The 26,110-nt window shown below is 38.6% G+C and overlaps 1 protein-coding gene across 2 annotated transcripts in view; it reads left to right on the plus strand.

The window, feature by feature from the left end:
- SHOC2 (SHOC2 leucine rich repeat scaffold protein) overlaps positions 1-26,027 on the plus strand; it is a 66,867-nt gene extending 40,840 nt beyond the window's left edge. For both annotated transcript variants that reach the window (XM_083843194.1, XM_083843195.1), the window contains exons 4-9: positions 12,030-12,160; positions 15,634-15,822; positions 17,250-17,372; positions 19,440-19,577; positions 20,076-20,193; positions 21,383-26,027. In XM_083843194.1, coding sequence (XP_083699320.1) covers positions 12,030-12,160; positions 15,634-15,822; positions 17,250-17,372; positions 19,440-19,577; positions 20,076-20,193; positions 21,383-21,591 — 908 coding nt within the window. In that variant the 3' untranslated portion in view covers positions 21,592-26,027. The remainder of the gene's footprint in view (positions 1-12,029; positions 12,161-15,633; positions 15,823-17,249; positions 17,373-19,439; positions 19,578-20,075; positions 20,194-21,382) is intronic.
- Positions 26,028-26,110: the final 83 nt, after the last annotated feature.

The following is a 26,110-nucleotide window of genomic DNA, read 5'->3' on the forward strand; positions in this document are numbered from 1 at the left end:
AAAATCCTTCACTTCTAACTCCGATTTAAGGTGTTCTGTGAGCATGACTAAGTATTTGCAGCTTGTTTGTCCATTCTATAATGAATGGACAAATTCATTGAATGGACATTCATTGAATGTCCATTCATTGACTGGACAAATTCATCTATAATGAATGGACAAATTCATATAATTAAGCATGTAAAGGAATAAAAGGCTAAAAGAGTATTAGCTGAAGATAAATACTTGGACAGATAGTTTTAACTAACACCTTTGGCTAAAAGAAAATAAAACCAAAAAGGTAAATGTTTTCAATGAATTCTGTCTGCTTTATGCTTTTGGGTAGAAAATTAAAAAAGATTTTTTTAAAAAAACTTCTCAAGTCAACAAAGTAATTATTCTGCAATGCAATAAAATACAGAGGGTTTGTGACTGAGGTTGGGAGGCTTTTTGGTCAGTTTCAGAATCTCGTGTAGGAGATTCTCTTATTTAATTTAGTCTGTTTTAAACAGATGGCAGGAGAAGATGCATGCTGTGATTTTAAAAAGACAAGAAAAAAAAGACAAAAAACCAAGGCCATCATGATTTTAAGCCCTTCTTTGTCACCACAACATACTCAAAAGAATATATGTTATCACTTAGGCAGTGTTTAATGTTCTTTAATGCGTAGTGAAGTGAATGAACAGAAGAGTGAAGAACCACTTAAAAACACTCCAGCTTTTCTTTTAGCAGTAAATTGTTGTGTGTAGTTGCTGTGGCTTTTTGATTAGAAAGTTTGACTGGAGCGGAGTTTACATTGATGAACTATCCACTCTAGCTAAATTTCCTTCCTGGTTTGATGGTATTTTTAAACTCTGGAGATCTCTTTCCATCTGGAATTTGCATCTAACTTACACAGTTTGTAAGCACAGCCTTTATTTCTATAGCTGTTATGTAAATCTTACTGAAAACTGTTTTAAATAAAATTTACATGTACTGTAAATTTCATATTTAGGAAGAGAGTTCTCTGGATAAGCTGTTAATTACGGAAAAAAGTCTTTAGGCAAGTTGGTTTCCATTGTACTGGATGGTGCCAAAGGTGTACCGAGTTATGTAGTGGTTGGCAGTCATTGAGCTTCCTTGCTTTACACAAGGAAAGGTCCTTGGGTGTGAGAGGCACAGAGTTACTTAAGCTGTTAAGCCATTCGTGATAGATAGGAGATTGCTGACTATGCAATCAAGATAGTTTGGACTCTTCTATTTCTCTAGGAAGTTACTGTAAAGGTAGGTTGCTTGCATTGAGTTTATACCTGGTCAAACTGGATTTCTGCATGTTTTCTTTGTTTTGTTTTCCCATTGCATTGTTTTTACAGTGTTTTGAAGTCATTTATTTTTAAATGCACACAGATGTCTCTTTACACTGCTTATCGGAGCTGAACATCAGTGCTGTGTAGCTCAACAAACCACCAAAGACAGATGAATAATTACAGTGCACTCTCCTGCCTTTAACTTCGCACTGGTTAAGCTTTTGTTCCACTGGAAAATCCCTGTTGTTTGTGCTGATGAATGTGTCTAGGAGCCGAGCACCACATTTAAGTGAAAACTGAAAACCAGAGATCAGTATTTGTGTCGCATAAAGTGTAGCTCACAAATGGCCAGAACTGGAAACTTAAGGCAAAAAAGTTGAGCTCCAACTTAAATGATAATGATCAACCTACATTTATGCATGTTACAGAAAAGGCAGCCGTAGCCAGTTCAGCAGCATTGGCTTTAATTCTTAGTCATCACAGTTTTGGTTCAACATTAAAGCAAGTTGTGGCTTGATTTTTAGATTACAGCTTACTTTGCGGTTAGGATTGTTCAGCGAGAGAATTTGAGTACTGAGAAAAACACCGAGGCCGTCTCCCGGCCCGAGACGCAGGGGCTGGGCTGCAGGACGCCCTGCCCAGCCTCTCGGCCGCTCTCGCCGGTTCCTGCCTCTTCCCTCGCCCGCCGATACCTGCCTGCTGCTGGGCATAGCTGCCATGTCTTGCAGCGCCTTCCCTCTGCCAGGTTTTGGCATGCTTGGTATAGAAGCACTGTCAGTGTTCCCCTAATTTACTCGAAGCAGCGTGGGGGTTGCACGCTTGGTACAAAAAAGACCAAACACATTTGCTCGTTATAAATATTTAATGCACTACAATCCTCCTGTTGTGGAAGAGACTTTCCATTACTGCCAGATCTGTCCCCTCCTCCCCCGCTGACACCCTTCGGATGGAGGCCTGGTTTTGCTTGTGAGGGATGTTTTTGTCAAGCTGCTTTGAAAAACCAGCAGCCCCTTTCGTTTTCTACTTCACCCCCCCCCCCCCCCCCCAAACAGACACCCCTGACAGAAAAAAAAGTGAAAAACAAACAAACAAACTTGGAAAATGCTTACATTTACTGTTGCTCTGTCTAACCAAGTTTTGGTTTTACCACAGAAAGGTTCCTGGACCTGCCAATAAAAAAATAAAAAGCTAATACTACTAAGAAGCTGTTTTTCTAACTACCAGTACCTCCTGAGCCGAGGCGGCGTTGGAAGGCAGGGACGCCAAAGGGTGACACGCAGGGGAGTGGCTGGGAGGGGATTATGCATCAGCAGTGATTAGAGGTAGCAGAGCCAATATATCCACTCTGTAAAAATACAAAGTTCTTGGTTCAACTAACGCTTCATAAGCACGCCTTCTTGCAGTAGCAAATGTCAATTTTAGATATTAGTTGTCAGGAAGTGACCTAATGTCTTGCTTTACAGATATTGGCTTAATACATTCATATCTGTATCTCTGTTGATTGAAAATTGTAAAGTACTTTGTATATTAGGTCACTTCCTGCAAGGAAAATGAGCTTTGTGGAACAGCTTAGCACATTCCAAGAGTTTCAAGTCCTAGAATCAAAATCGTAGTGGGATCTTAGCTTCTCCGTGCTTTAATTGCAGATTGCCCCCCTGCCCTGGGTGTTTTCTGGGGGGGTTTGGGGTGGGAATTAAAATCTGATTTTACTTTCAGGGGTTTATCTCTGCATAAGTACCTGGTGCACTAATAAGAGGGATTATCCAAAAGATATAAACAAGGAGGTGAATTATCAAAATTAATAATTGGACTTTTGAGATAGCAAATTTGGGGTAGAAGAAAGTGTTTCTGTTAGGTGACCATTGGATTAAACTAGCTTAGAAAATGTTATGCTGCACGTACCATGTTGTGAGCGTTCGCTCTTTTTGAAGACTTTATTATAGCATTCCGTATAAATGTTTGCAATTTCTTATTTAAAAGCTCAGAAATGCTTATTTGAGAATGTAATTTTGTTTCTGTTGAATTTCTGCTTTTAAAGAGCCAGATTCTTCAACTGTTTTGTAATTTTCCACTTCCATGTGTTTACGTGTGCAGCTTGATTATAGTCAAATGTGGCATATTCATAGACATTTAAGGCAACAGAAATTTTAATATGAAAAAGAATAGTCAGTTGTAAATGTTCCAAAATGATGCTTTAAAAGCACAAAAAATTCTGTCACTGGATACACTTTCCAGTGTCTGACATGGCACTGTTCCTAAAATACGGTTAGGAGAATGGGAGGCATATTCAAAGCCTAGAACTCGTGCCCTTCGCTACGACAGAAGAGCTCAGAGCTGAAATCACAACTTTCACGAAAGCAAATACTCTGGGGAGAAGCTTTGCTGCTTTTGTTGTTGACATCGAGCTACAAACTGTGCTGCTAGCTGCTTTACCTTCAGAGCGCTGCTCTGCTTTTATGCATGTGGTTGATAAAACCTGGGAACAGAGCAGCACAGCTCATGCAGCTCGGGTTGTACGACTTGTTGCTGTGACACCTTTAGGTCCCTAGAATTCCTCATAAAGATATTTCCATAGAAAAGTGAAACTATTTATTTTTTAAAGTACTGCAGGCTTAGCAAAAGCTGGAGAAGTCTCACTCTGAAACTTCTGGTCTTAATGAGAAGCAGGCGAGCACCGCCAGCCCTTGGTGGCAGGGCTGCTGCTCAGGAACCGCGCAGCTGATCGCTTCCATTTCTTGCCATCCTGGTGGAGCAGAGGATAGGCACCAGCTTGGATGGCAATCTTCATGTCATTAACATTGAAGCATGTAACATAGTGCTTTGGTCAGGCGGGGTCTACGGGCGTTCAGTGCTTTCAGGATAAAGACCATTTCCAGTCTCAAAAGGAGAGGAGAGATCTGGTCAGCACTTATTGTTCTTGGACTGTGCTGTTAATGGAGCATTTAAATTAGATTCTGTTCCTATTTGGCAATCACAATAAGCTTGCCTTCTCTCTACCTCCTCGAAAGCAGCGGCTCCCACTCTTCTCTTTCAGTTTTCAGGTTATTACAAACCTTTGCTGGTTTTCAGGGTGTTCTCATAAAGGGGATGAAGTCTTTGCTTCTAAATTTAGTAAATACAAAGCAGTGAAACTGTCCCAAAATCCTGGGTGGCACGAAGGTGGGAAGTGGGAAGTGCCTGCTCACTGCCTCCTGGGGGCTGAACTGGAGGGTATGGAGCAAAGCTGTGAGTCGCCAGCCCCCAAAGGACTAAAAAGCAGCCCGCCCTTACTGCGATGGGTAGGTAACGCTTAGGTGTCGGTGTTTGCACAGCTTGTTGTGGATGCTGAAAGCTCGCGGGCTCCCAGGACAGCATGACGGTTCCACAGAAGAAAACTGTATCAGTTGCTGCTAACTCCAGGAAGTTTGCGAGCCGCACGTTGTTGAATCTTCCCCAGGCTCCAGGGGAAGTTTCAGGGTGTGCTTTCCCTTTCCTTAGCTGCTTCTCTTGGTGTTGGCTGTTGAGCTTTTCTTTCCGGAGAGAAGATACTTGTGAGTTAGGTATACGTTGTTCTCGGTGATTAACTTTTTTGTGAAATTCAAGATCTATATAAATGTTTTTAATATTCAGTTGAAAAGGAAAGTAAGACTGCCAAAGAAAAAACGAGTGAAATAAATTTCAGGTGCTTTGTTTGTGTTGTATGAAATATGAATTGAGAAAAATGTAACAATTTCACTGATAATCCAGAGCAAGTCCCAACTGTTGCTTTTGACTGTTGCAGTCAAGTGTTTTTGTATTGTTTTCATACCATTTTCAGCTAATTATAATTTCTGTTTTTGTTTCAATAAATAATCTTCAGTGCAAGCCTGGTATATAATTAGATACACATGTATTCTTCTGTAAAAATTAGGCCTGCTTCTGTTGGCTTATTAATTTTGAGTTTATTGATTTGATCTGTATTTATGAAAATACTTCTTATTTTGTATTTTGGTTGGATATTCTTTCTGGTGAGACTAGGATGGGGACTGTTTATTTTAGCGAATGTGCATACCATCACACGGTAATGAGATGCAGAGACCGGTATGGAGAGATGCGTTATAACTGCAGCTCAGCATTTTCAGGGTGATTTGTATACTGTAGGAAGAAAAAGCCCATAATCTTACATGTAAGAAGCAGGCAGGAAGGAAGAGTGATTCAAAGGAATCAAGGCAAGCAGGTCTCTTAGCTAAGTGCATTTTGATGAACACATGTTAAAGGAAGTTGAATTTTCATGGCTTAGAGACAGTTTCAGAAACATGTCGCTCTTGTTTGTGCTCTCTTACCTTACACAGGTGTTGTGTATAGTACATGTCAGATACTTTAGCCTCTGCCACTCAGTTTTTGCCAGCATCTTACATCTTTCCCACATGCACTCTGCAGTGATTTTGGTATTGAATCACAGTTGGAAAAACAAGTAGTGGTCATGCTTTCGTCTCCCTGAAATAATGAAGGAAACCCGTCTTTAGTTGATACTGTTAGATTGAAAATAGAGGAATCTCTGCTCTCTTCAAATGGCATTTAACTTGATAAGAGTTGTAGAGATTCATTTTAAAGTGATGATAGATTTTTTAATAGATTAACATCTTACTGGAGAATTTCTCAAGGAGGATTTCTCTGGAGAGTTGCATAAGAAGCATAATGCACTTTGGTTTGAGCAGAACAAAAAATGGTGGGCGCTATTGACCTCGTAATTGGAGAGTCTGAATCTGTCTCCTACACTGGTCTGATGCATCAAGAGGTACTGGTGGCCAGAAAGAAAAGTTTGAATAATTTTGCTATTAAGGCAGTAATATCCAGAGATTGCAAGTAAAACTTGTAATTGTTTGAATTGTTGTTCAGCAGTCTTAAGCCTACTGTGCCTTTGCATTTGGAAAAAATATGATTGCATTTCATGCTTTGGCTTTGGTAGTTGGTAGCACTAATCAGGAGGGGTTTCTTTTCTATAGTTTTTCTGATTTGTTGCCTCCCCTTGTCCTCCAAATCACCTTTCTGTCCCCATCCACAGTTCTCCTGAAACATCAGTGATTAGGCAGAGGAGTGAAACATCTCAGATGAGCATCGGATGAGAAATGACTGTAGGATTTTGTTCTGCTTTCCTCTGCAGCATGCTTACTGAGATCATGTTCAGGATGGCTTGCCTGGCCACTGGCTTCTCTCTCTAGCAGTGCTGGATGTCCATAGGCATGGTTTGTGCTTCAGGAGTGCAAGCAAAGATCAAAATGGTTTATCTAAAGCCTTTCATTTTACTCCACACCTATCAGGGGAAATCTTTTCCTTTCTGACAAGAGGTTAGATTGTCAATGACAATGATGTCAACAGCTCCTTTCACCTAAAAAAATCTGTGAAACTGTTCAACAATTGTCATGGAGTATGGCTGACATCTGGAAAAATTAATACGTACTAAGCACAAAGTGTGATATAGGCAACTTCTAGTTTGCCTTACGGCTATTTTAGGCTATGAGCACTGCTGAAATGTTTGAACAGCGTTTAATTTCTATCCATAGTTGGCCACATCTAGTTTGCCTGGTCTCTCCTTTAAAGTTTTCAGCTCTTAAGGCCCTTGGTCTTACCTTCTTTGGATTTTATAATTATTTTTTAATATATTTTTTAATTATTATTTTTTTAAATTTAATTTTTTTTGAACCTCTTGTGACTTTTTCTTCCATATTGTCATCTTTGTTATTTTAAACAGCATTAAGGATATGTGGTGTTTTAAGGCTAATCAATGACATCTGGTACCTTTTGTGGGCAAAATAATTTATCTCCCTTAGAAGAAAATTCCTTAGTGATTTAAGTGAGTTGAGATGTATGAAATAATGTATAGTAATGTAAGTTCTTTGGTTGCTACTTACAGCATGCAGAGTTTAGTCAAATCGAAATCTAAGAATATTTATCAAAGTTAGATCATCAAAAATACTCGTGAGCCATGTTTGTAGTTCAGTCTTGTGATTATCTGTTCCATGCTGAAGTTCATGTATACTTATTATCGCAATCTTTAAGGGAAGGGTTTTTGATGTGTGCAGCACTTTTAGTTAAATTTGCGTGTTAATACTATCTGCAATATGCTTTTCTGTAGCAAACATATTTTAAGTTGATCAGTATGTTTCTGGTATTTTTAGGAAAAAGCAACTGGCAAACTAGCTTGATGAACGAAGTTGCATAAATCAGACTAATTGCTCCATGTTTTAGTAACGATACGGTAATATTTTGCACTAAATAATGACCCTTCATCTAAGGATAGTGAATTTGAAGGATTATTTTAACTGAAGAAGGGAGAGAAAGAGGTGTGATGAATCTCAGAAAAAAGAACATTTGTCACCCCCTTTAGATGGTGCTGGTAAGACTTTGAAATAGGAATTTGGATTTATTTCTATTATTTAATGCTTTGGATCCCATTTCTCTTGATTTTGACATATTCAAGGAAGAGATGTTGCTCCTAATTAGAGAACTGCTTCAAGTGGTCTTTCTAAAAAGCGTGTTTAGGTGAGCATGGTTTTCCGCTTTATTTCAGTCTTCCCTTCTTTTGCACTGGGTTTTTTTCTTTAACGTTTGTGAGGTATCTTTGATAAAGAATTTAATTTAAACTAGAGTCCCATTTGTAATAGCAGGATTTAATTTAATAGTTTTAGATTTACGTGCTTCCAAGTGACTTTTAATTAATTTCTGTGTAAATTAAGAGAGACCCGTATTCTCCGCAGCGAGGTGACGGGGAGTTCTGCGCTCAGGGCGCTTCAGAACTGAGTGCAGCGAGATGGGTGTCACGCCGGGCGAGGTGAAGCCTGCTGATGGGTGTCAGTACGTCTTGCCTGTAATAAAATGTGTCTGAAGCAATTGCTACAAAGGTGGCTGTGTGAAAAGTGACTCCTAAGAGTGACTGTTCATGCAAATGGTTGAGCTAAGACAATTGTACAGTGACTTCCTTGTGCCTGGTGTGAGTTCAGGGCTTAGGTCGGCTTTAGTATGATGTTGAGAATTACCTGTGAACGGGGTGATTGAGTTTATGAGCTCTTTTTTTGGAATGGGCTTCCTAAGAAAAACTCTTGGAAGGGTTTTTAGTTGTTGCTTTTTCTGCCAGTAGCTGCTTTTCAGTTGTGGTTATCAAACTGTCACATTCGTGAACACTTAGTGCTGCGTTTTCTGAGTCACCCTGCCTGCAAGGGGCTGTTGGAGAGGAACCACAGCGGTATGGTTTCGGTGACAAAAGTACAGCCGCAGATGATCCTGATTGTCTGACTGCCCGAACTGATCGTGATCAGCTGGTACCTTCCGCGCCTCACTTCTGGCACGGTAGATTCGGCCTGACAGCATGCCAGTTGAGGGCTTAATGTGGTGCCATATCACAAACCGGTAGCTAAACTGGAGAAGAGGTAGGGGAGCACGGGGAAGGTGAGGTGGCTGGGGAGCGGGGTGAGGAAGATGGCAGCAGGCTGTGCTGCGGGGCCTGCGGGCCTTCGGCCCTGCCTCCTCCGGGCCCCCCCTGACAGCTGCCGGTTGGCGGTATCGCTGCGGCTCTGGGCAGCAAAAGCAAACGTCTGGAGACAAAACTTCCTGATGGCACACACACGCATAAATAAATAAATAAATAAATCTACCCTCGTTTTGAAGAATGCAGGCTTGCCTTTTGGGGGAAAAAAAAAAAGCACAGGGAGAATTTTTAACATCTTGAGCAGAGGGAAGAGCTATAAGGATCATCCTGTTCTGTGAAGAGAAGACTATGCTGGACATGCCAAATCTTACCAAAATAAAAGCCAATCGGGGCTGCCGACTATGATACGTTCACAGTGAGGCATGAATACGAACACTGAAGAGGATGAAAAGATACCCGAGTCTTGTTGACACAAGACAAAATGGCGATGAGTTGGCCATAAAACTGGCTTGAAATCAGAAGGTGGCCTGTGCTGACTGGGTCGGTGGGTGCAGGACAGCCTTTCCAGGAGCAGGAGAGGCGCTGGAGGTGAAGCTCCAGCTGAAATCATGCTGCTTGTGTTGCCGTTCCCAGGAAGAACTAACCATATTATTGCTGTGCTGTGTAAAACAGTCACGAAAAGGTAGGACACGTAGGATGTGTGTTCTGCTTTTCCTGTGGTATGCCTTTCCTGTGGAGGAGAAAGATTTCTGCAAAAGAGAAAACAAAAGTTTATTTGAGAAATACTATTCATGATAAAAATTGTATTGAAAGCTGCTACTTATGCCTCCTTTCTGACAACGCTATGAAGACAACCAATGTGTATCATTCTCTCCTGGAAAATTAAGGCATAATTTGACTCTCTGTAACAGCTGCCTTGTTTTGTTTTTCTCAAATGCCACGTTGCTGGTGGGAATGGAGCCATAGCCATCCAACCTGTGCTCGCAATCTGGAATCGGCGCAGCGACGTTGTATTGCTAAGCAACAGTTGGCATCACGCTGTCTGCTCGAGCCGGGCCCTCTTTGTTCTCCTTGAGAGTGCCCGAAAAATCAAGATCAGCATCCAGCTCAAGGTTTAAGTAGTGGAAAAAAATAAATTAGTATCTCATGTTGTGTAAAGTTTATCGCTTGTTTTGTAAGTAATGTTAAATACTAATTCAGAGAAACACAATCAGGGTGTGCTTTGTTCATCGTAGAGCAGCGAATCCTAATGATCGTGGTGCTTTGCAATAGGATGCGCATCTTGTGGAGCGAGGCCGGTGTCCTGTATGGACGGATCTTGCTGAGTATGGCATGAAATGCTTTTCATGCTTTGCCCATGAATGCGCATTTTGATACTAGTGGATTGTAGGTTCAAAGCAGGTCTTAAGTATTCTGCTTTGTGTGTGTATATGTGCTGTAGGATTTAAAACCAAAATATGACAATTTGTGCATCAGAGAGCAATATTGGTAGCCCTGGATTTTGAATGCCTTTTTTGGTTAAGGGGGAAGACTTATTTCGCTGCTTCTGTCAAAGTAAACTGTAGACTTGCTCAGAAAGAAAGCACTTATAAAAATCCCAGTGGGAGATGGTGTTAGTTAAGCAGCTCCAGGTGGCTACCTGTTGTTTAAACTTTTGTTTCGTTATTGACAATACCAAGTGAAATTTGTTGCTAAGCTTGTTAGCTAGACAGTAGATAACACACTGAAAAATTTGTCATCTTTTTTTTCTTGATTTGTAAGACCTGGAAATTTTTTTCTATGGAAGGCTTTTTTGGACTTTTGCCTCTCACTGTTCTTATGAATCTCCTTTTTAGTAACTACAGTGAATCATTCAGCATTTCCAGTTTTCAGTTTTTGTTAGGTACGCTCCCAGTCTAGCTGCTCAATGATTTAGGGTCAATTCTTACAGTATATTTTGACCAGTCCAGAGGAGTTCAAGGAAGAGGTATTTTGCCATTTCCTTTGCTCAGACTTTTCCTCTGTCTAGTGAATTTCATTATGCTATTCCTATTAATTTTCATTCTCCATTTCTTTTTTAGATTCATCTCTTGCTTCCAAGCACATTTCATACACTAATTTGCTTCTTCATTTGCTGTGTTCTGATAACCTTTGTAGAAGTTCATATATGTAGACATTATTATATCCTTCAGTGCATGAGTAATCGCTCAGACTATACGTATAAGGCTCCCTTCATTTTTTATTTGTATTTTAAAAATATTTTGGTTATTCTTGCTACAATTGAATCTTCTCTTCCTTTTATAGTGTATCTTTCTGGTACTTCAATATGCAGAAGAAATAGGTTGTCCCACGAGTGGTTGTCAAAATGTGAAACAGTCTAAAATAGTGAATGTTTTGCAAAGACTAAGCGTGTGAATTTGTTCATAAGCTTCTGATGCTGAAACATACATGTGCACAAACATGCTTTCTAAACACATGGATGAGACAGAAGGCTTTGCACTGTTCTGTATACTATTTGTCAGATGACTTCTTAGAGAAGTTCCGTGCCTTATTACCTGCAGGAGAGTACCAAATGCCCCAGGACTGTATAGGTCAAAGACATCCTTAAGCACTTGATTTTGGCCTTGAGTGCTTGTTATCTGTTAAAGGTTGGAGCTAAAGGGATCTTCACATAGGAAATTTTCAAGATGCAAGCTTCTCAAGGTTTTTTCTTTAGACAGAAATACAGATCAGCTGGGACTGTCAGCCTGGCAATATTGGGAAATATTTTTAAAGCACTATTGTCCAGATTTTTGCGGACTTCTCCCAGACTTTTCCCTCAGTATCATTTGAAAAACTTGGAAGACTTTTTTTTTTTTTTCCCCATCATCACTTTTTAAGACTGTGTTGCTTTTGGAGGATAGTAAAGTCTTGGTGTTGTGTGGTTTTCCCCCACAACCCTTCGCCCCCTGTAGAGGAAATTGTTTTGCCAGAACCTAAGCTGTGTGAAGTATGCCCAAATTCTGGTAATATGAGTCATGGCATTCAGTGATGCTGTGTGTAAATTTTTTTGAAAAACAGAAGTTATTTTGGGGATATTGAAAATGACAGAGTTCTTTGGTAGAAAGATCAGGATGGAATACTTCTGCAACAGGATGTAGGCTTTCCTTTCCTTGCTTACTGTATCATGTACAAGTTAAGAATAACGTGCGGCATGTACAATTACTTCTCCTGCATTGTTGATGTCAGCATTGGAAAGCACGGTAAGCTATGAATGTCCTGTTTGGGGATGACAGCTCCATTTCACCCTATGAAAAGTTTGAAGTGTAAAGTGTGAGACTACAGAAGAATCAGAAGTCAAACCGTTTTCTGTTCCTTGGTGTTAATATAATGATGTATTAATAACTGTTTCCTCCCTCTAGGAAATCTGTCCAGTCTAAGTCGTCTTGGCCTGAGGTACAATAGGCTGTCAGCAATTCCGAAGTCTTTAGCAAAATGCAGTGAACTTGATGAACTGAATCTGGAGAACAACAACATTTCTACTTTGCCAGAGGTGAGAGTTAGAGGGGAGTGGGTTTGGGAGGGAATACGTTGTAAGGCATCTTTGTTTTGTAGAGGATTTGGAACATGTCAAATCATTTCGTTTTGCCTCGCAACTCTGAGGAATACCCTTTGTTTTAATCTACATGTGTAACATGAAATACTGCAATTCTGTACGTATTAAGTTCTTCTATAGTAGTTAGATATGCCTATGTCACACAACTTCCGTCAAGAGTAGGAGCAGTACATGTGGTTAAATTGGCTGTCCTGAGTCTCTTCAGGAAACCTTAACTAAGGAGCCCGGGTTCCCATCATTTGAGCCGTATAAGGTGTTTCGTGGAAGAAGTAGAAGTAGAAAAAAAGAAAAAAGGATAACTATCCCGAATTGAGGCAAGAATGACCTTTAAGAGAGTGAATGAAGTGTGCTTACAGCTACTTACTTGGCTTTAGCATTCTCATTTTAACATGGAAAACCATATGCTGTTGGCACTGGTGGGGTATCATCCAGCTACTCATTGATGCACCTTTCATAAGTTACAAAAAAAAAAAAAAAAATTTGCATAATGTTTCAGTTTCCAGCAACTCTGCAAGGATCACAGAACAGGGAAGAGAATCGGTTTTCATGCTTTTCTTTTCATAGTTGTTGCACTTGGTTGTTTTACCCTGGTCTCTTGCTACAAGCTTAGTGTGGGAGCAAAGAAAAAGTTCATTGTTAGAAGTTCTGGAGTCACCTTTTCAGTCTCTTCAAGCAACACATTTCCTGAATGGAGTGCTTTGTTAACGCTGAGGTGGAGACACAAGTCCTAGTCCCCAGTGCATCTTTATATTTGTCTGTACTCCTTCTCAGAAATTCCCTGAAACTCGCCTCATTGGCCTTCAGTTTCACAGTCCTGGATAGGTGTGGTAGTTGGTTACAGACCGTTTTTTCAATACAGTTTTGGTGTCTGCATACTTTCAAACTATTTATACTGCTGGGTTATACATTTCATCCTATTTTTTTTTTTTCTTTTCATAATTTCTTGAGACTGATTTCTCAGGGCAGCAGATTGTAAGATGCTCGACTGCATGCTTTTGGTGCTAGTAAACATTTAGAGAAAACGTTTGAATTGAAGCATTAGTGCCTGGGCAGAATTGCTTGGACAACAGAAAAAAATCTGATGTGATTTATTCTTATTTTGGATGTTTCTTCCATTGATTTAGAATTGTTTGGAGATCAAAGCTGCAAGACAAAGCCTTGAGTTTACATTCTATTCTGTTTTAATGGTGGTCCAAACTGCTTTCCTAAGCTGAAAAAAAGAGAGATTTCTATAAATCACTAGCATCAAAGAGGTATATAAAACTATACATACAAGAAAAAAATAAATGCATTTATAGTTAAATTTGGAGTTAGCAAAGTATTCATAGTAACAAAATGTCGTGACCTTTTTCTTTCAGATAAATTTTTAAACTCAGCAATGATAGACTGAAGACAAAGAATTTAATAAATGTTTGGATAAAACTATCATTTAAGGAAATGCCATTGAGTGAAAGCCACCAGGCTGCTTTTAAAATGAGAACTAAGCTAGCCCTTCCCACCCAGACATATTATAAAAGCAACTATGGTGTAATTACAAAAAGATAATGTGAAGATGATTGCTTGTTTTTAAAATATGTTCAGTCCTAATACAAAACTATTTGAGACTGTGCTGACTTCTTCATGTATTTGCCAATAATTTGTTACCACCTCAGCAGCTACCTTGCAGAAGTGTATCATTTATAATGTAATCAGCTTAAAATAAAGCATTCCTTGCTATAATACAAAGAACTGTATTTGTTGAAGAAACTTTGGAATTTCAAAACATAGCTGAGGCTGCTGACACAATGCCTAATAAATATTTTATCTTAAAAGGGTGGGTTGGGAGAAGGCAGCACTGCCACAGTTTTCACAGACATAAGAGCATTGCTCTTTTTGTACTGCCAAAGCTCTCTTGCTTCCCTTCAAATGTGTTTAATTACTCTAGGCTATTAGAGTATATTAGCTAACATTTTTAATATTTTTTGTATGGATGCAGACTTGAAAAAATGGCTTTAGGAAATGCCAAGATGCATTTGAAGCCATAAAGTGTTTCTGTAACAGAGCTCAGGGACTGCCTAACCCTAGGACAAAGAGTATCAGTTAAGTAAAGTATAGCTAGAAGCAGTATTTCCTACTCAGAGGTTGTATTAGTAAATGATAAGGTTTTAATGACTAATACTGATTTATAGATCCATTATTTTGTCTTCAGGGGGAAACCTGCTTTAATGATGCTTACTGAGATGCCCCCAGAATTGTATTTTGATGCTTAAAAATTTTAGCCATGACATGTAGACAATTCCCTATTTAATCCCGTTTTACTTACAGCAATGTTAGTAAAGAGTTTAGAAGAGAAAACTGACCAAAGCTTTCCTGGTGAAAGCAGCAAAACCATGTTCTTAAAGTTTTACAGTGCATGTAGCACTGTAATCGCCATCCGGAAAGACTGACACTAGAAGTACGGTCGGAATCTTTATCTTGTTACGGCTCTTTCCTGATTGCAGATGTTGCATTATTTATGGTACGTAATGCCACACATAAATCTCCAATTCCTGCAATACTTAAGCATATAGGGCTGAATTCAAGTTGGCATGGTAATAAGCAAAGGTGACGCTTTCAGCAGTAATTTAGCTCTCATTATTTATCCCCGTGGTTCCAGCAACGTGCTTGGCACGTAACTAACGGTAAACCCTACGGTTCGTGCTGCTGAGATTTCGGAGTCAGCTTAGCTGGTGAGGAGGGGTACGATGAGGCTGTGCACTCAACGGGCAACCATTGCCACCTGGTTAGCTCCAGTTTAGCTTTTCCTTTCTGAAGAGGGATGAAGAGAAAGGTGGAGTGATAACTATTTAGGAATATTTTGGAAATAGGAGAAAAAAAAAAAAGGGGATTTTCAAAGCAATTTCCAAAGGAGGTATCTAATACCTGTTTGAAGAGCAGTGTGTGCAGTTGGTACATCTCTGGGCCTCGCTCTGAGTTGTGAGCAGAGCTCAGAGCTAAGCGATCTGCAGCTCAGCGCCGTGGGCTGTGCATCCCCCAGAGCCAGGACGTCCGATGGGGGCATGCTGCTGGCTGGGCCTGCCGCCTGGGCTTCAGAGCTGCCCAAGTGGTAGCAAGGTGTGATTGAAAAATTCCTTTCTGAGGATAAAAGAGTTGCAAAACCTACTCAACTTGTGCTTTCAAATGTGGCGTCTTTGCTTTTTTGTATATACCAGTGTATAAGGAAAACGGGAAATAACGTAAAGGTTGATGACTGTGAGGGGAGATTGCTGTTGATGGAAGTTTTATCAAATTTAACCCTGCTCTGTGTGTTGCAACATGTATTTGGGGGATAGACTTTGGGGGGAAGCATTTCTAATTAGACCCGTGAAGGAAAAGAGCTGTATTCAAATAAATCTGTCCTAAGTTCCCGGGTGGTTTTCTTCTCTCTGCAGGGTCTTTTATCCAGCCTTGTCAAACTGACTAGTTTAACGCTGGCCAGGAACTGCTTCCAGTCCTATCCTGTGGGTGGCCCGTCCCAGTTCTCCACAATCTACTCTCTCAATATGGAGCACAACCGCATCAATAAAATCCCCTTTGGAATTTTCTCTAGAGCTAAAGTATTAAGTAAGCTGAACATGAAGGTGAGGCACAGAAACATGCTGCTGTTTGTAAAATCAATGAGGAGCACTGTTCCCTATTCCCTGAATTCTGGCAAGCCTAACGATATAAGGAATGAATTTATCATGCTCAAGTGGGCACTGCTGCTGTTAGACATTGAAACCATTCTGGATTGGTTTAAAAATGTACTGTCAAAATGTTATTGAATTGTCTGTATTTTTGGTAGTTAATCTTTTGTCACATTTGCTGGAGTCTGAACAGTAACAAAGTGGGCTGCAAAGTTTTCTAATCATCAAATAAGATGTGAGCATGTATTGCAACTTATGTAAAACAAAATTATGTAATGTTTTTAAGATGTTTTCTTTTAAAACCTAAGTTTGGAGGATGTTTGCAGTAGTTTCAGAACATGCAGGAAAAAGGACCTTTAAATCTGTGCTGTGAACACATAGAGAACAGAGAGTGAAGAGAACCAGGGAATAGAGATGAAATTTTTCAATAAATGGGTTTAAGTTCTTGAAACAAATTATTTAAAAAAAAAAAAGTTTCAGCAGAAATTAAGCTCAGCAACTATCTTAGAAATATGTTGGCACACATGCATTCTCAGTTTTCATTATACTGTTTTTTGTAGCACGTATCCATCTGTAACTTTGCATGTTTACCAGGACTTTGACTTTTTTTTTTAATTTATGGTGTCTGATCTAAATCATAGGAGCATTTTGAGTGGTAGGATGTTTAGATTAATTTCAGATTATTTTACTCTGGGCCATTAAGGTATATTTCTATTGTTTTTTTCTTATTTTTTCTTATTTTTTCTTCCCCACCTCTCCTAAACCATGTGTATCTGTTGATTTCAGACTGAGCTATGGAGCACTGCTGGCTGTTCCCTGTGTCCCAGCTCGCACAGCCACGTAGTCAGAGCCTTGAGTAATGTCTTTGCTTTCGTTGTTTTGTAACTACCTCACCTTTTTTTTTTTTTTGTTAAATGGTTGGAAGAGGTGGTGGAGTTTTATTATTATTATTTTTTTAATCAAACTCTATATATTTTTAGTATTTCAGCATTGCTGATAGCAACTTTGCAAGTTATGGTGAATTCTCCGTCCTTTTTTTCTCTCCATTGTATTCAGCAATGAAAGGGAAAAATGTTTTAACTACTGGGACGTGCGATCTTGGGAAATACATACTTCTGATTTTAACACTTGACTTCATGTTAGTAACATAGAATCAACTGTAGATTGTAACTATAGGTTGGGACTGCTTATTATGTTTGTTTATGTTGAGGAATTAAAAAAAAAAAGGGGGAGGGAGTTGTCACCTTTTTATTCTTCTGATTTAATTATCTACTATTTTGTTGTGAAGTATTTTATAAGCCATAATGTTTGTTTAATCTCTCAGATGCCTTGTTGACATCTTGCAAATGCAGACCCTAAATGTTTGGTATGTTAAATCACAGGACAATCAGCTGACCTCTCTCCCGCTGGACTTTGGAACTTGGACTAGTATGGTAGAACTGAACTTAGCGACTAACCAGCTCACAAAAATCCCTGAGGATGTGTCTGGGCTTGTTTCTCTTGAGGTGAGAAGAGTATAAATGAAGAGCTACTTCAATCCCTGCAAATAAGCATTTTCTACTCCAGGTATAGGTAATGTTATTTGGGGTCAAATAAGGCCAAACGAATGCGTGTAGGTATGGCATTTAAATAGATTTGATCTCTTTATGGTTGTCGTGAACTTCTTCAGACTGTAGATGAATGTGGACAAAGGGTTATTGCATACGTATTTTTAATTATATAGAAAGAAAAGTTTTCAACAGGAAAGTTATTGCTGGAAATTAAATGGCTCTGAACTCAGTTTTAATTCTTGGAGGCACCAGCATGGAAACAGAGGGGATCAGAAAAACACAATGAAATGGTCTTTAGTCAGAAGCATCTTGAACATAGCCCTGTGAACCTTGTAAGCAGCCAGGTGGGAATTCTCCTCAGGCCTGAAGGGGTAAGAGCTCTGTAGACGGAAATCATGAACTACACCTGTCTTGTCCCCTATACGTGTTTCTCAAGGTACCATCAGCAGAGATGGTCAAACTTAATTGTCTTGGAGGGACATAAGAATAGAGGTGCTTGTTGGGGCAGCTCTGACATGTTATTAGGGGACTTCGCAACCTCTGTGAGCCAATGGGAAAAGTCTCTTAAAATGCAACAGCAAACAGTATATTTGAAATTGCAAGTTTTCAGTGTGGCTGCTGCTCTGAATAATTAATCATTTGTTTAGCCTGAGGCAAAGTTGATACGGCAGAGCTATAGCACTTTAGCAGCCCAGTTTTCTTTAAGTTAAGGCTTGGGCTGATTGGACTGGGAAGCTGGTAATCTCTGACAGCTGGATTTGTGGGTGGTCTGCTAGCTGCCGAAGCTAGGAAGCTGCGCAGTCCACAAAACCATTAGTGCTATCTTTCTCTGTAATTAAAGAATCAAATACAAAGAGCTATTTGGGCAGTGTTTACACAAAAGTGAAGGTTCCCACAGCAGTGCTAAGTCAGCTGCCGTGTGTGTAGGTAATATTTTCTGTTCCTGCCTTTGTTTCTGGATATGCGATTAGAGCGTTATTATTCTTACCGTTGTGTATCTTAACACATAAAGGAAGGCCACTGTAATATTGCTTGTTCCAATGCTAAATTTTTGGCTTTTATTCATTTTGATTTTTCACTTTTGATTTTATCCTTGTTTTTGATTCTGTTTCTGCCTTCAGTGTTTCCAGGCTCCACGAAGCTAGTGAGAGTGAGATTGTTGAACCTTGGCATTTGAAACTGTCCAGCCTAGCAGGGATGAGCCTCTGCACTGGGTGCTCTTCCACACTTTTGTTTTCGCCTGCCGTGTTAAATAACTAGATAATAGCATTGTTTAATCAGTGATTACCTTACTGCTCACTGTGTTATTGTGAGGCTTGATTGTTTCTAAGGACTGTTAGGCTTGTCTGAAGCAAAATGGTTGACTAGTATAACTTGTGGCTCAATGAATAACTCTGTTAGTTGACATTGCAAATGAGGATACATTTGCTGAACGTAGGATATTTATAATTCAGTTTAGAAAGAAGGAGAAACATGAGAAGATAATACTCTAGTAGGGGTGAGTGTGTGGTAGGAGACCATTTTAGAAAGCCAATGGATATCTACACAGTGTTCTGCTTAGGTGCTCCGATCTGTACGTTCACTTGCTGCTACTCCTACTCAAAAGGACATGGGGAGAAAAGAAAGTACTCAGCTTTTCAAGGCGGACCTTGTAAACACAGCAAATAATGTAAAATATGAGTTTGAGGATAGCTATGAGGAAGGATTACAAAATGATAGGGAAGCCCATGAAAAAATAGTTTTTCTTTCTTTGCAGAAATAAATGTTCTCTGGTTTTGGTTTACATTTATTGTTATTCTGTAAAATAATATTTGAAATAATTCTGCCATTGATCTATGGATTTGTACCATTTACAGACTTTTTTAAAGTAATCACTGATTTGGGTTTTTTAGTTTTTTCAGTTTGCTTCCATAATTTTGTCTGAATCTTGGACTTCATTACTTGAATCCTGTCTTATTATCTTATAACATAGCCTGTCTTGTTGTTTGCTTATTGCATTGCTGAAATTCTTTTTTTTTGAAGGTTCTTATATTGTCAAACAATCTCCTAAAAAAACTTCCCCATGGAATTGGAAATCTACGGAAACTCCGAGAGTTGGATCTAGAGGAAAACAAACTGGAATCCTTGCCAAATGAAATAGCTTACCTCAAGGATCTGCAGGTGAAACAATAATTGGCAGAGATAAACATCTTATATCCTCTTTTTACACCATACTGTTTTAATTACAGCTAGTTTGGTGAGGGAAACTATTCTGGATGGATATAGAACCAAAAGTTAAGAATCTTTCACAACTTCCTCCCCAATCTGTCCCCACTAGTTCTTCCCCAGATTCATCAGCTGATTTTGAACAAACAAATTTTAAAGAGTTTTACTGTGGTGCGCCGTGAGTACGATACTACAACGGGAATAGCTTCTGTGGTTTCAGTCATGTTCATGAAAGCTTTTATGTTTAGGATGGGAAGTGCGTGTTTTAATATTAAGTACTGTTATATTTTTGTTATGTTTAGTGATGCCTAGTAGAGTTCTGAAATGTTGAGATGTAGAAATTTTTTGTTCAAATGCTGGAGATAGAAACCACCATGTTATCAGCCATGTATCTTGTTTTTTGCTGTTATTTTAAGGCACAAGTTAACTTTTAAAAATGTGTTTTTTCCTTAGAAATTGGTTCTGACTAATAATCAGTTGACCACCCTTCCAAGAGGTATTGGTCACCTTACCAATCTAACGCACCTTGGGCTTGGAGAGAATCTTCTCACACACCTTCCTGAGGAAATTGGTAAGACCTATTTTTTTTGATAGTTTTATGCGGTGTGGCTGAGCAAAAGTAGTTACTGACACAGAAGATAGGCATCTACTGTGCTCACAAGTAGAGCTACAAAATTCATGCGAAACTTCCAGTATACACAACCTGATGTGAAAGATGTGCCACTGAAAAAGCACTATAAGTGTATGATACTTATCTCGCCTCAGCAAGCTGTAGTGAAATGAATGGTCTAGCTTTTTTGAGTTGTTCTGCAGACAGCTGCCAAATGCACGCTAACTTGAAATGGTGAGATGCCATTTATCCTCAAATTCTTCCACAAGCTGCATGCTATTGATCACCTCATAAAACTATTCTTTTTCTTGGAAAGAGGTCAGTGTTAGAAAATACACAAGTCCTATTCTAATTCCATGGTGTAGGTAAAAGCCTTGTGCCTGTGTAAGGTATAGACAGCTGAAGCAAACGTTTCTGATGGTAGTTCCTCTGCACACACTTCCGTTTGTAATGCATCATGCTGTATTTCACCTTGAGGAGATAAGAAAATTAAGCAAGGAGATCTACAGAAAGTAGGGGAGAAATAGAATTATTCTTTCTGTTTACTTGAGACATCCTGCCCTGGCTGCTACTCTTTCTCTCAAGGGGAATGAAATAGTTTGTTAGATTATAGAAGAAGTGTATGGTATGAAAGATGGGAAGGTGGGGCGTGTTGTAAGGAGGACTTGTATGTTTCGAGTGTATTTCAAAAGTATATATTCCTGTGACACATTACAGTTACCGCTTCAGGTCTGTAATAAATAGGTTGTGTAAAAGGTAGGGTATAGATATTTTATTAGAGATAATAGATACCATGAGCAGGAGTAGTTTCTAGGCCCTTCTAATTTTAGTTATTCAACGTTGACTGCAATTTCAAAGTGCTAAGCTGGACAGTGAAGGTGAAATCTCTGTCAGTTGTTTTATTCTGTGTATTCTCAGTTGCTCTCTGAGGGAGATGTTGTAATCAGTATTTTCATGGGAAAACTAATGTAGGTGTGGCTCCGGTTTAGATAATGGTGAAAAAAAAACTTGCAGTTTAGAAGTTTAGCTGAGAAACTGACTCTAGATTTTATATTGCGAAGGGTCTCCAAGTGGACTAAGAGCTCCTGTCTAAAAGTTAAAAACTGCATGAACCAAACCATACCTCTTTGTATTATTTTATTTTAACCAGGTACACTGGAGAATCTGGAAGAACTGTATTTGAATGACAACCCCAATCTGCACAGCCTTCCCTTTGAGCTGGCTCTTTGCAGCAAACTGTCAATAATGAGTATTGAGAACTGCCCGCTCAGCCACCTTCCACCTCAGATTGTTGCAGGAGGACCCTCCTTCATCATTCAGTTCCTAAAAATGCAGGGACCATACCGTGCCATGGTCTGATGCTAATCGGATTGTCCAATACACTGTACAAAATACAAACTGCATTAATGTTGTAATTGTCTGCATATGTATATATAATATAATATAATATATGTGGTTTATATTATATTATATATATATAAATATATAAATAATATAAAAAGGCGAATTTAAGACTGCATTATGTGTTTCTGCTAATAGAGGAATCATAGCCATTTAGATTTTTTTTATTCTGTAAAAATGCTTGTCTAAGTTTTCTTTGCTGAATTTGATGGATGGATGTCTGAGTAATCTGGAAATGCCATTTCATTTAAAGCAATTGCCAATGAACTCAAATTTAAGGGACAAAAATAGTTTTGCTTAGATTTACTTTCAGTTAAGAGAAACATGTAACCTTTATATAATGAACTTTTCTGTTTTACTCCCTCTTTTTTTTGTGTCAAAGCCTGAAAGGGTCATGTGTCCTGAGGTTGGGATTTTCTTTTAACTTATTTTGAAATTTGAAGCAAATGGTGTTTTTATATTGTTTACAGTCAGAGTAAATCACTGGATTTTGTTTTATTTTGATTTGCTCTGTTTTAATCAATCATATCTAGAATTTATATGCCTCTGCTGATGAATTTTTATCAACTGGTTTGTATACTAAAGACATATTCTCATCAGAACAACTGGCAGGTGAAAAGGATGCAGTCAAAACAAAAAGAAAAGGAAGAAAAAAAAAAAGCTTGAATTCTAAGTCTTGCTTCCCTGAGTTATCAGTTGCAGGCATAACATATCTGAACTGAGCCTTTTGCAGTTGGTCTTTTCTAGCACAAGTAAACCTTTTCAGATTGGTAAAATCATTGAGTATCCTCAGTGAAGAGCGGTTTTCATGTTGTGAAGTAACGATTCCGTGAGGTCTAACAGAACAGTTAAGTGGCAAGGAAATAATATATATGTACATTTTTATTACAATGTTGAGTCATAAACTACAACGGGCAATTTTGAGGATTCCTTCTAGTCCTTGTACAATAAATGAATGTGTCTTACTTTTAAACACTGCAATATATGTAAGTTTTAAGGTTGGTTAACAATGTACTATGGTTTTATATCTTGACTTGCCTTGTACCTCCTTCCATTATGGAACTTCTGTGTCCAAGCACAATATCTTCACACTGTGCTGTTTTGCTGCTGAACTAAATGCACTTTTCCCCACAGCTGGGGCACTTGCTTCAAAATATTCAGTTCAGTATCTTGATTATTCTTTTTTAACTTCATCCTATCTGTTTCAGTATTAAACTGATCTATTAAAAAAGAGGCACCTTTTTCATTTGTGCATAGACGTTGATAGCTCAAGAGAAACACTGTAAGTAGTGGACATTCAGTTTTATCACGACTTTCTTGGTTGCTCAAAAGGCAGAAGATGCTTCAGGGAAATATACACTATTGCTGCACTTGCAGGGCCGGTTGTCCTTTTCCAGGAGGGCAGGAGCTTGAGGCGGTTGCATTCCACGTTTACTGAAGAGCTGTCCAGTCTGTAATCATTGGAGTTGCTGCTGGGGTAGCGTGGCTTAGAGGACTGTATCTTTTGAACAAAATAAAATCAGCCGATGCCATGAGAAATCTATTTCACATGCAGAAACTTGGGGAATGTTATTTCTGGCTTTCAGGCATGCTTACTTATGTATATTGCCTTGATCTATTTTTTTTTTTTGGCATTGCATTCTGTTTTGTCTTACATCTTTTCATTAACAAGGAGTAAGTTTTAAATGGAAGGCAGGTGGAGATATAAAACCTTAGAGGGCTTAAACATGCTGTAAAACTATTGTAGATGTCACTGGATTTTACTAAATAATTTTTTTTCTTTCTCACACGTTCTCTCTCTGCCCCCTCCCCCCCCCCCCTTTTTTTTTACATCTACTGTAGCTTTTCAGTTTAGACTTAAGTTTATAAAAGGCTGTTTTCTTACGGTTCTGCCTGAAGTTAATCTTTCTCAGCATTAAGGTGTTAAAATATGAAGATGCTGAAGTGCATATTTTCAAGACTGTAATCTAATTATTGAATATACTGCTAAACCCGTATTTGTGCCCTCAGGTCACTAGGGGAAACTGGTTTGGGTAATATGGTTCCTTAAAACTAAAGTGGCGACCCCTTGTGTTTTAAAGCATCTTGGTCTCATTCCCTGTCTGCTTCTCAATCCCATTTTTAGAAGAGCTGACGGGATTTAATTTGTTTAGTTTGTAAATATGTTGATTATTCACCTTGTTAAGGTACACGGTTAATGACTGTATGATTGGAGCTGACCCTCTCTCACATAAGTTCTTGTGGAGAAGTTGGCTACCAAAATAGCGCTCGTTACACTCGCTTAAAAACAAAGTATTCTTTTCATTACACTTATAGGAATAAATAAAGCTATGTTTTAATTCATTACTATATTAAAAACAGGATATTTTTTCAAACTATCTTTGTACTAGTATGGTTGTTGCAGTGCCAGATAATCCTGAACCCTGTTTTAGAAGTTTAATTTTATACATTCTGAGGTGAGTGCTTATTTTTTCAGTGTCTCAAGAGAGATTTGAATAAAAGCAGTGTGAGAGAAGTTCTGGTACAAGAGAAATTAAGTCAGAAAAAAATGAAGTTCTTAAAAGTAGCCTAAAGTTTAGGTATTAAATGTGTGGCATGGCTTAGGAGTATGTGCATATAGATCTCTATATGCACATACGGGGATTTATATCCAGATCTATTCACAGATCCATATAAATCCAGCTGTTTTGACCACTCAAACCGGTCTTATATCCTGACATAAGACTTCTGCATTTGTCAGGATGCTGGACTGTTAACTGGTGCAGTTTCTAAATTGTATTTAATGCCTGATGACATTCAGTTGGACACATGCTGGTTTATAAACATTTAAGTATTTTGTTGGGCCTGATCAATTAAAGTATGAATGGAAATAACTTCCTCCTGACAAGTGTATGTATACATACATACATACATGTATATGTGTATCTATATGTGTATGAAAGCGTAGACAAGGTGGTGAAATGAACTCTTTAGGGCTCCTTTCAAATAAGGATGGGAAACAGGCAATTCCCAGATACTCACAATAAATATTCTAAATCTTCCTTGCCCTACTGTTATCTTCAAAATAATTTACAAGGGTTATTGAGAAGTGTGACAATCTTTACTCGGGGTGAAAATCATGACCTTTATTGCTTGCCCATGGACAAAATGTCAATTTTGTATGTCTGCCTATGTACATAAAAAAAAAAGTGCATATACATATGGTCTATAAAGACACTGTCCTGAATCACGCCTTGACTTCACAGAAGCTGAGTTACTGTACTATAGACTATACGGTATTATGGAACTTCGATGAGGTCTAAAGCAGATTAGGGATTTGTTAAATAACGAAAAGAAGCTTTAAATGCTATCGTGACTCATTTTGGTCACATCTTGCATTTAAATTTGCTAAATAGAAAATTGGTAATTATTCTCTGCAAAAAGACTTCCTTTAGTATAACTAATATAAAACTATTAAAGTTATGTCTCTGGCTATCCCATATTTAATTTCCTAAACAAATTTGTCTAGTAAAAATGCAGTGGAAGTGCTGCATGTAAAGGTGGGGTCACAAAGTTGTGTGATTGGCACTTTGTCAGATGTTATTGGACACTTCTAAATTCATGCCCACTTTTTAGAAAGAGATTCGTGCTGTAGAATATTTGCTTCAGTGCCTCTTCTGGATTTTAGGTTTTCTCTGCGATTTTGTCCATCTTTTGCTGGTGTTGTGTGAGTGCATGTTCAGACTTCTTGAAGGTCGTGTTTGTACATGATTTAGTAAAGTAGTACTCAGACTGGCTGGCTGGTTAGCACTTAAACCCATTGTGTCACCTGAAATCCCAAGATCTCCAATCTTGGGAGTTGGAAAAGTACTTTTTATTTAAAAATTAGAAAACTTTATCAGAGCTTTTTTTTTTTTTTTAATTTAAATTTCTGAATCAGTGCAAACTCATGGCTGGGGAGTCTTCGTATCTGGATACAACAAAGAATTTTCATATAGTCAGTATCACACCTCAGTTGTATCAAATTAGCACGCCAGAATAGCTTCTAATTAGATCTGCAGTTGGCAGTAATTTGCCCAACACGAACTTCAAGGCACAGTAAGGACAATTACAAACAAACGATAGTATCTGCAAGCGGTTTTTGTTTTTATGCTGGCAAAGATCAGAAAATTATGTTTATTATTCTGATGTTTAGGTCTTAACCAGGACTGCGCAGGACTTTTGCTGTGGAAAAATACCAGACCACACTAATTTTGTGGTTACAAGCTAAACAAGAGTGTAAACAGTCTACAAAAATGTACTTTTAATCTGAATTATTGTAATGTTGATTGTTATGTCTATATAAAAGATTGCCTTGCTTTTTTATAAGAGTCATTCTGTATCAATGCATTCGTTATAAATAGTATATTTGTAAATGAGCTGCCACTGAGTCTTTTGAAAGTTTTCTAGTATTTATAGTCTAACACGAGCTGGATGTAAGTCATACTTTTGCAGTACC

This window comes from Anser anser (assembly GCF_964211835.1).
Source record: "Anser anser genome assembly, chromosome: 7".
NCBI lineage: Eukaryota > Metazoa > Chordata > Aves > Anseriformes > Anatidae > Anser > Anser anser.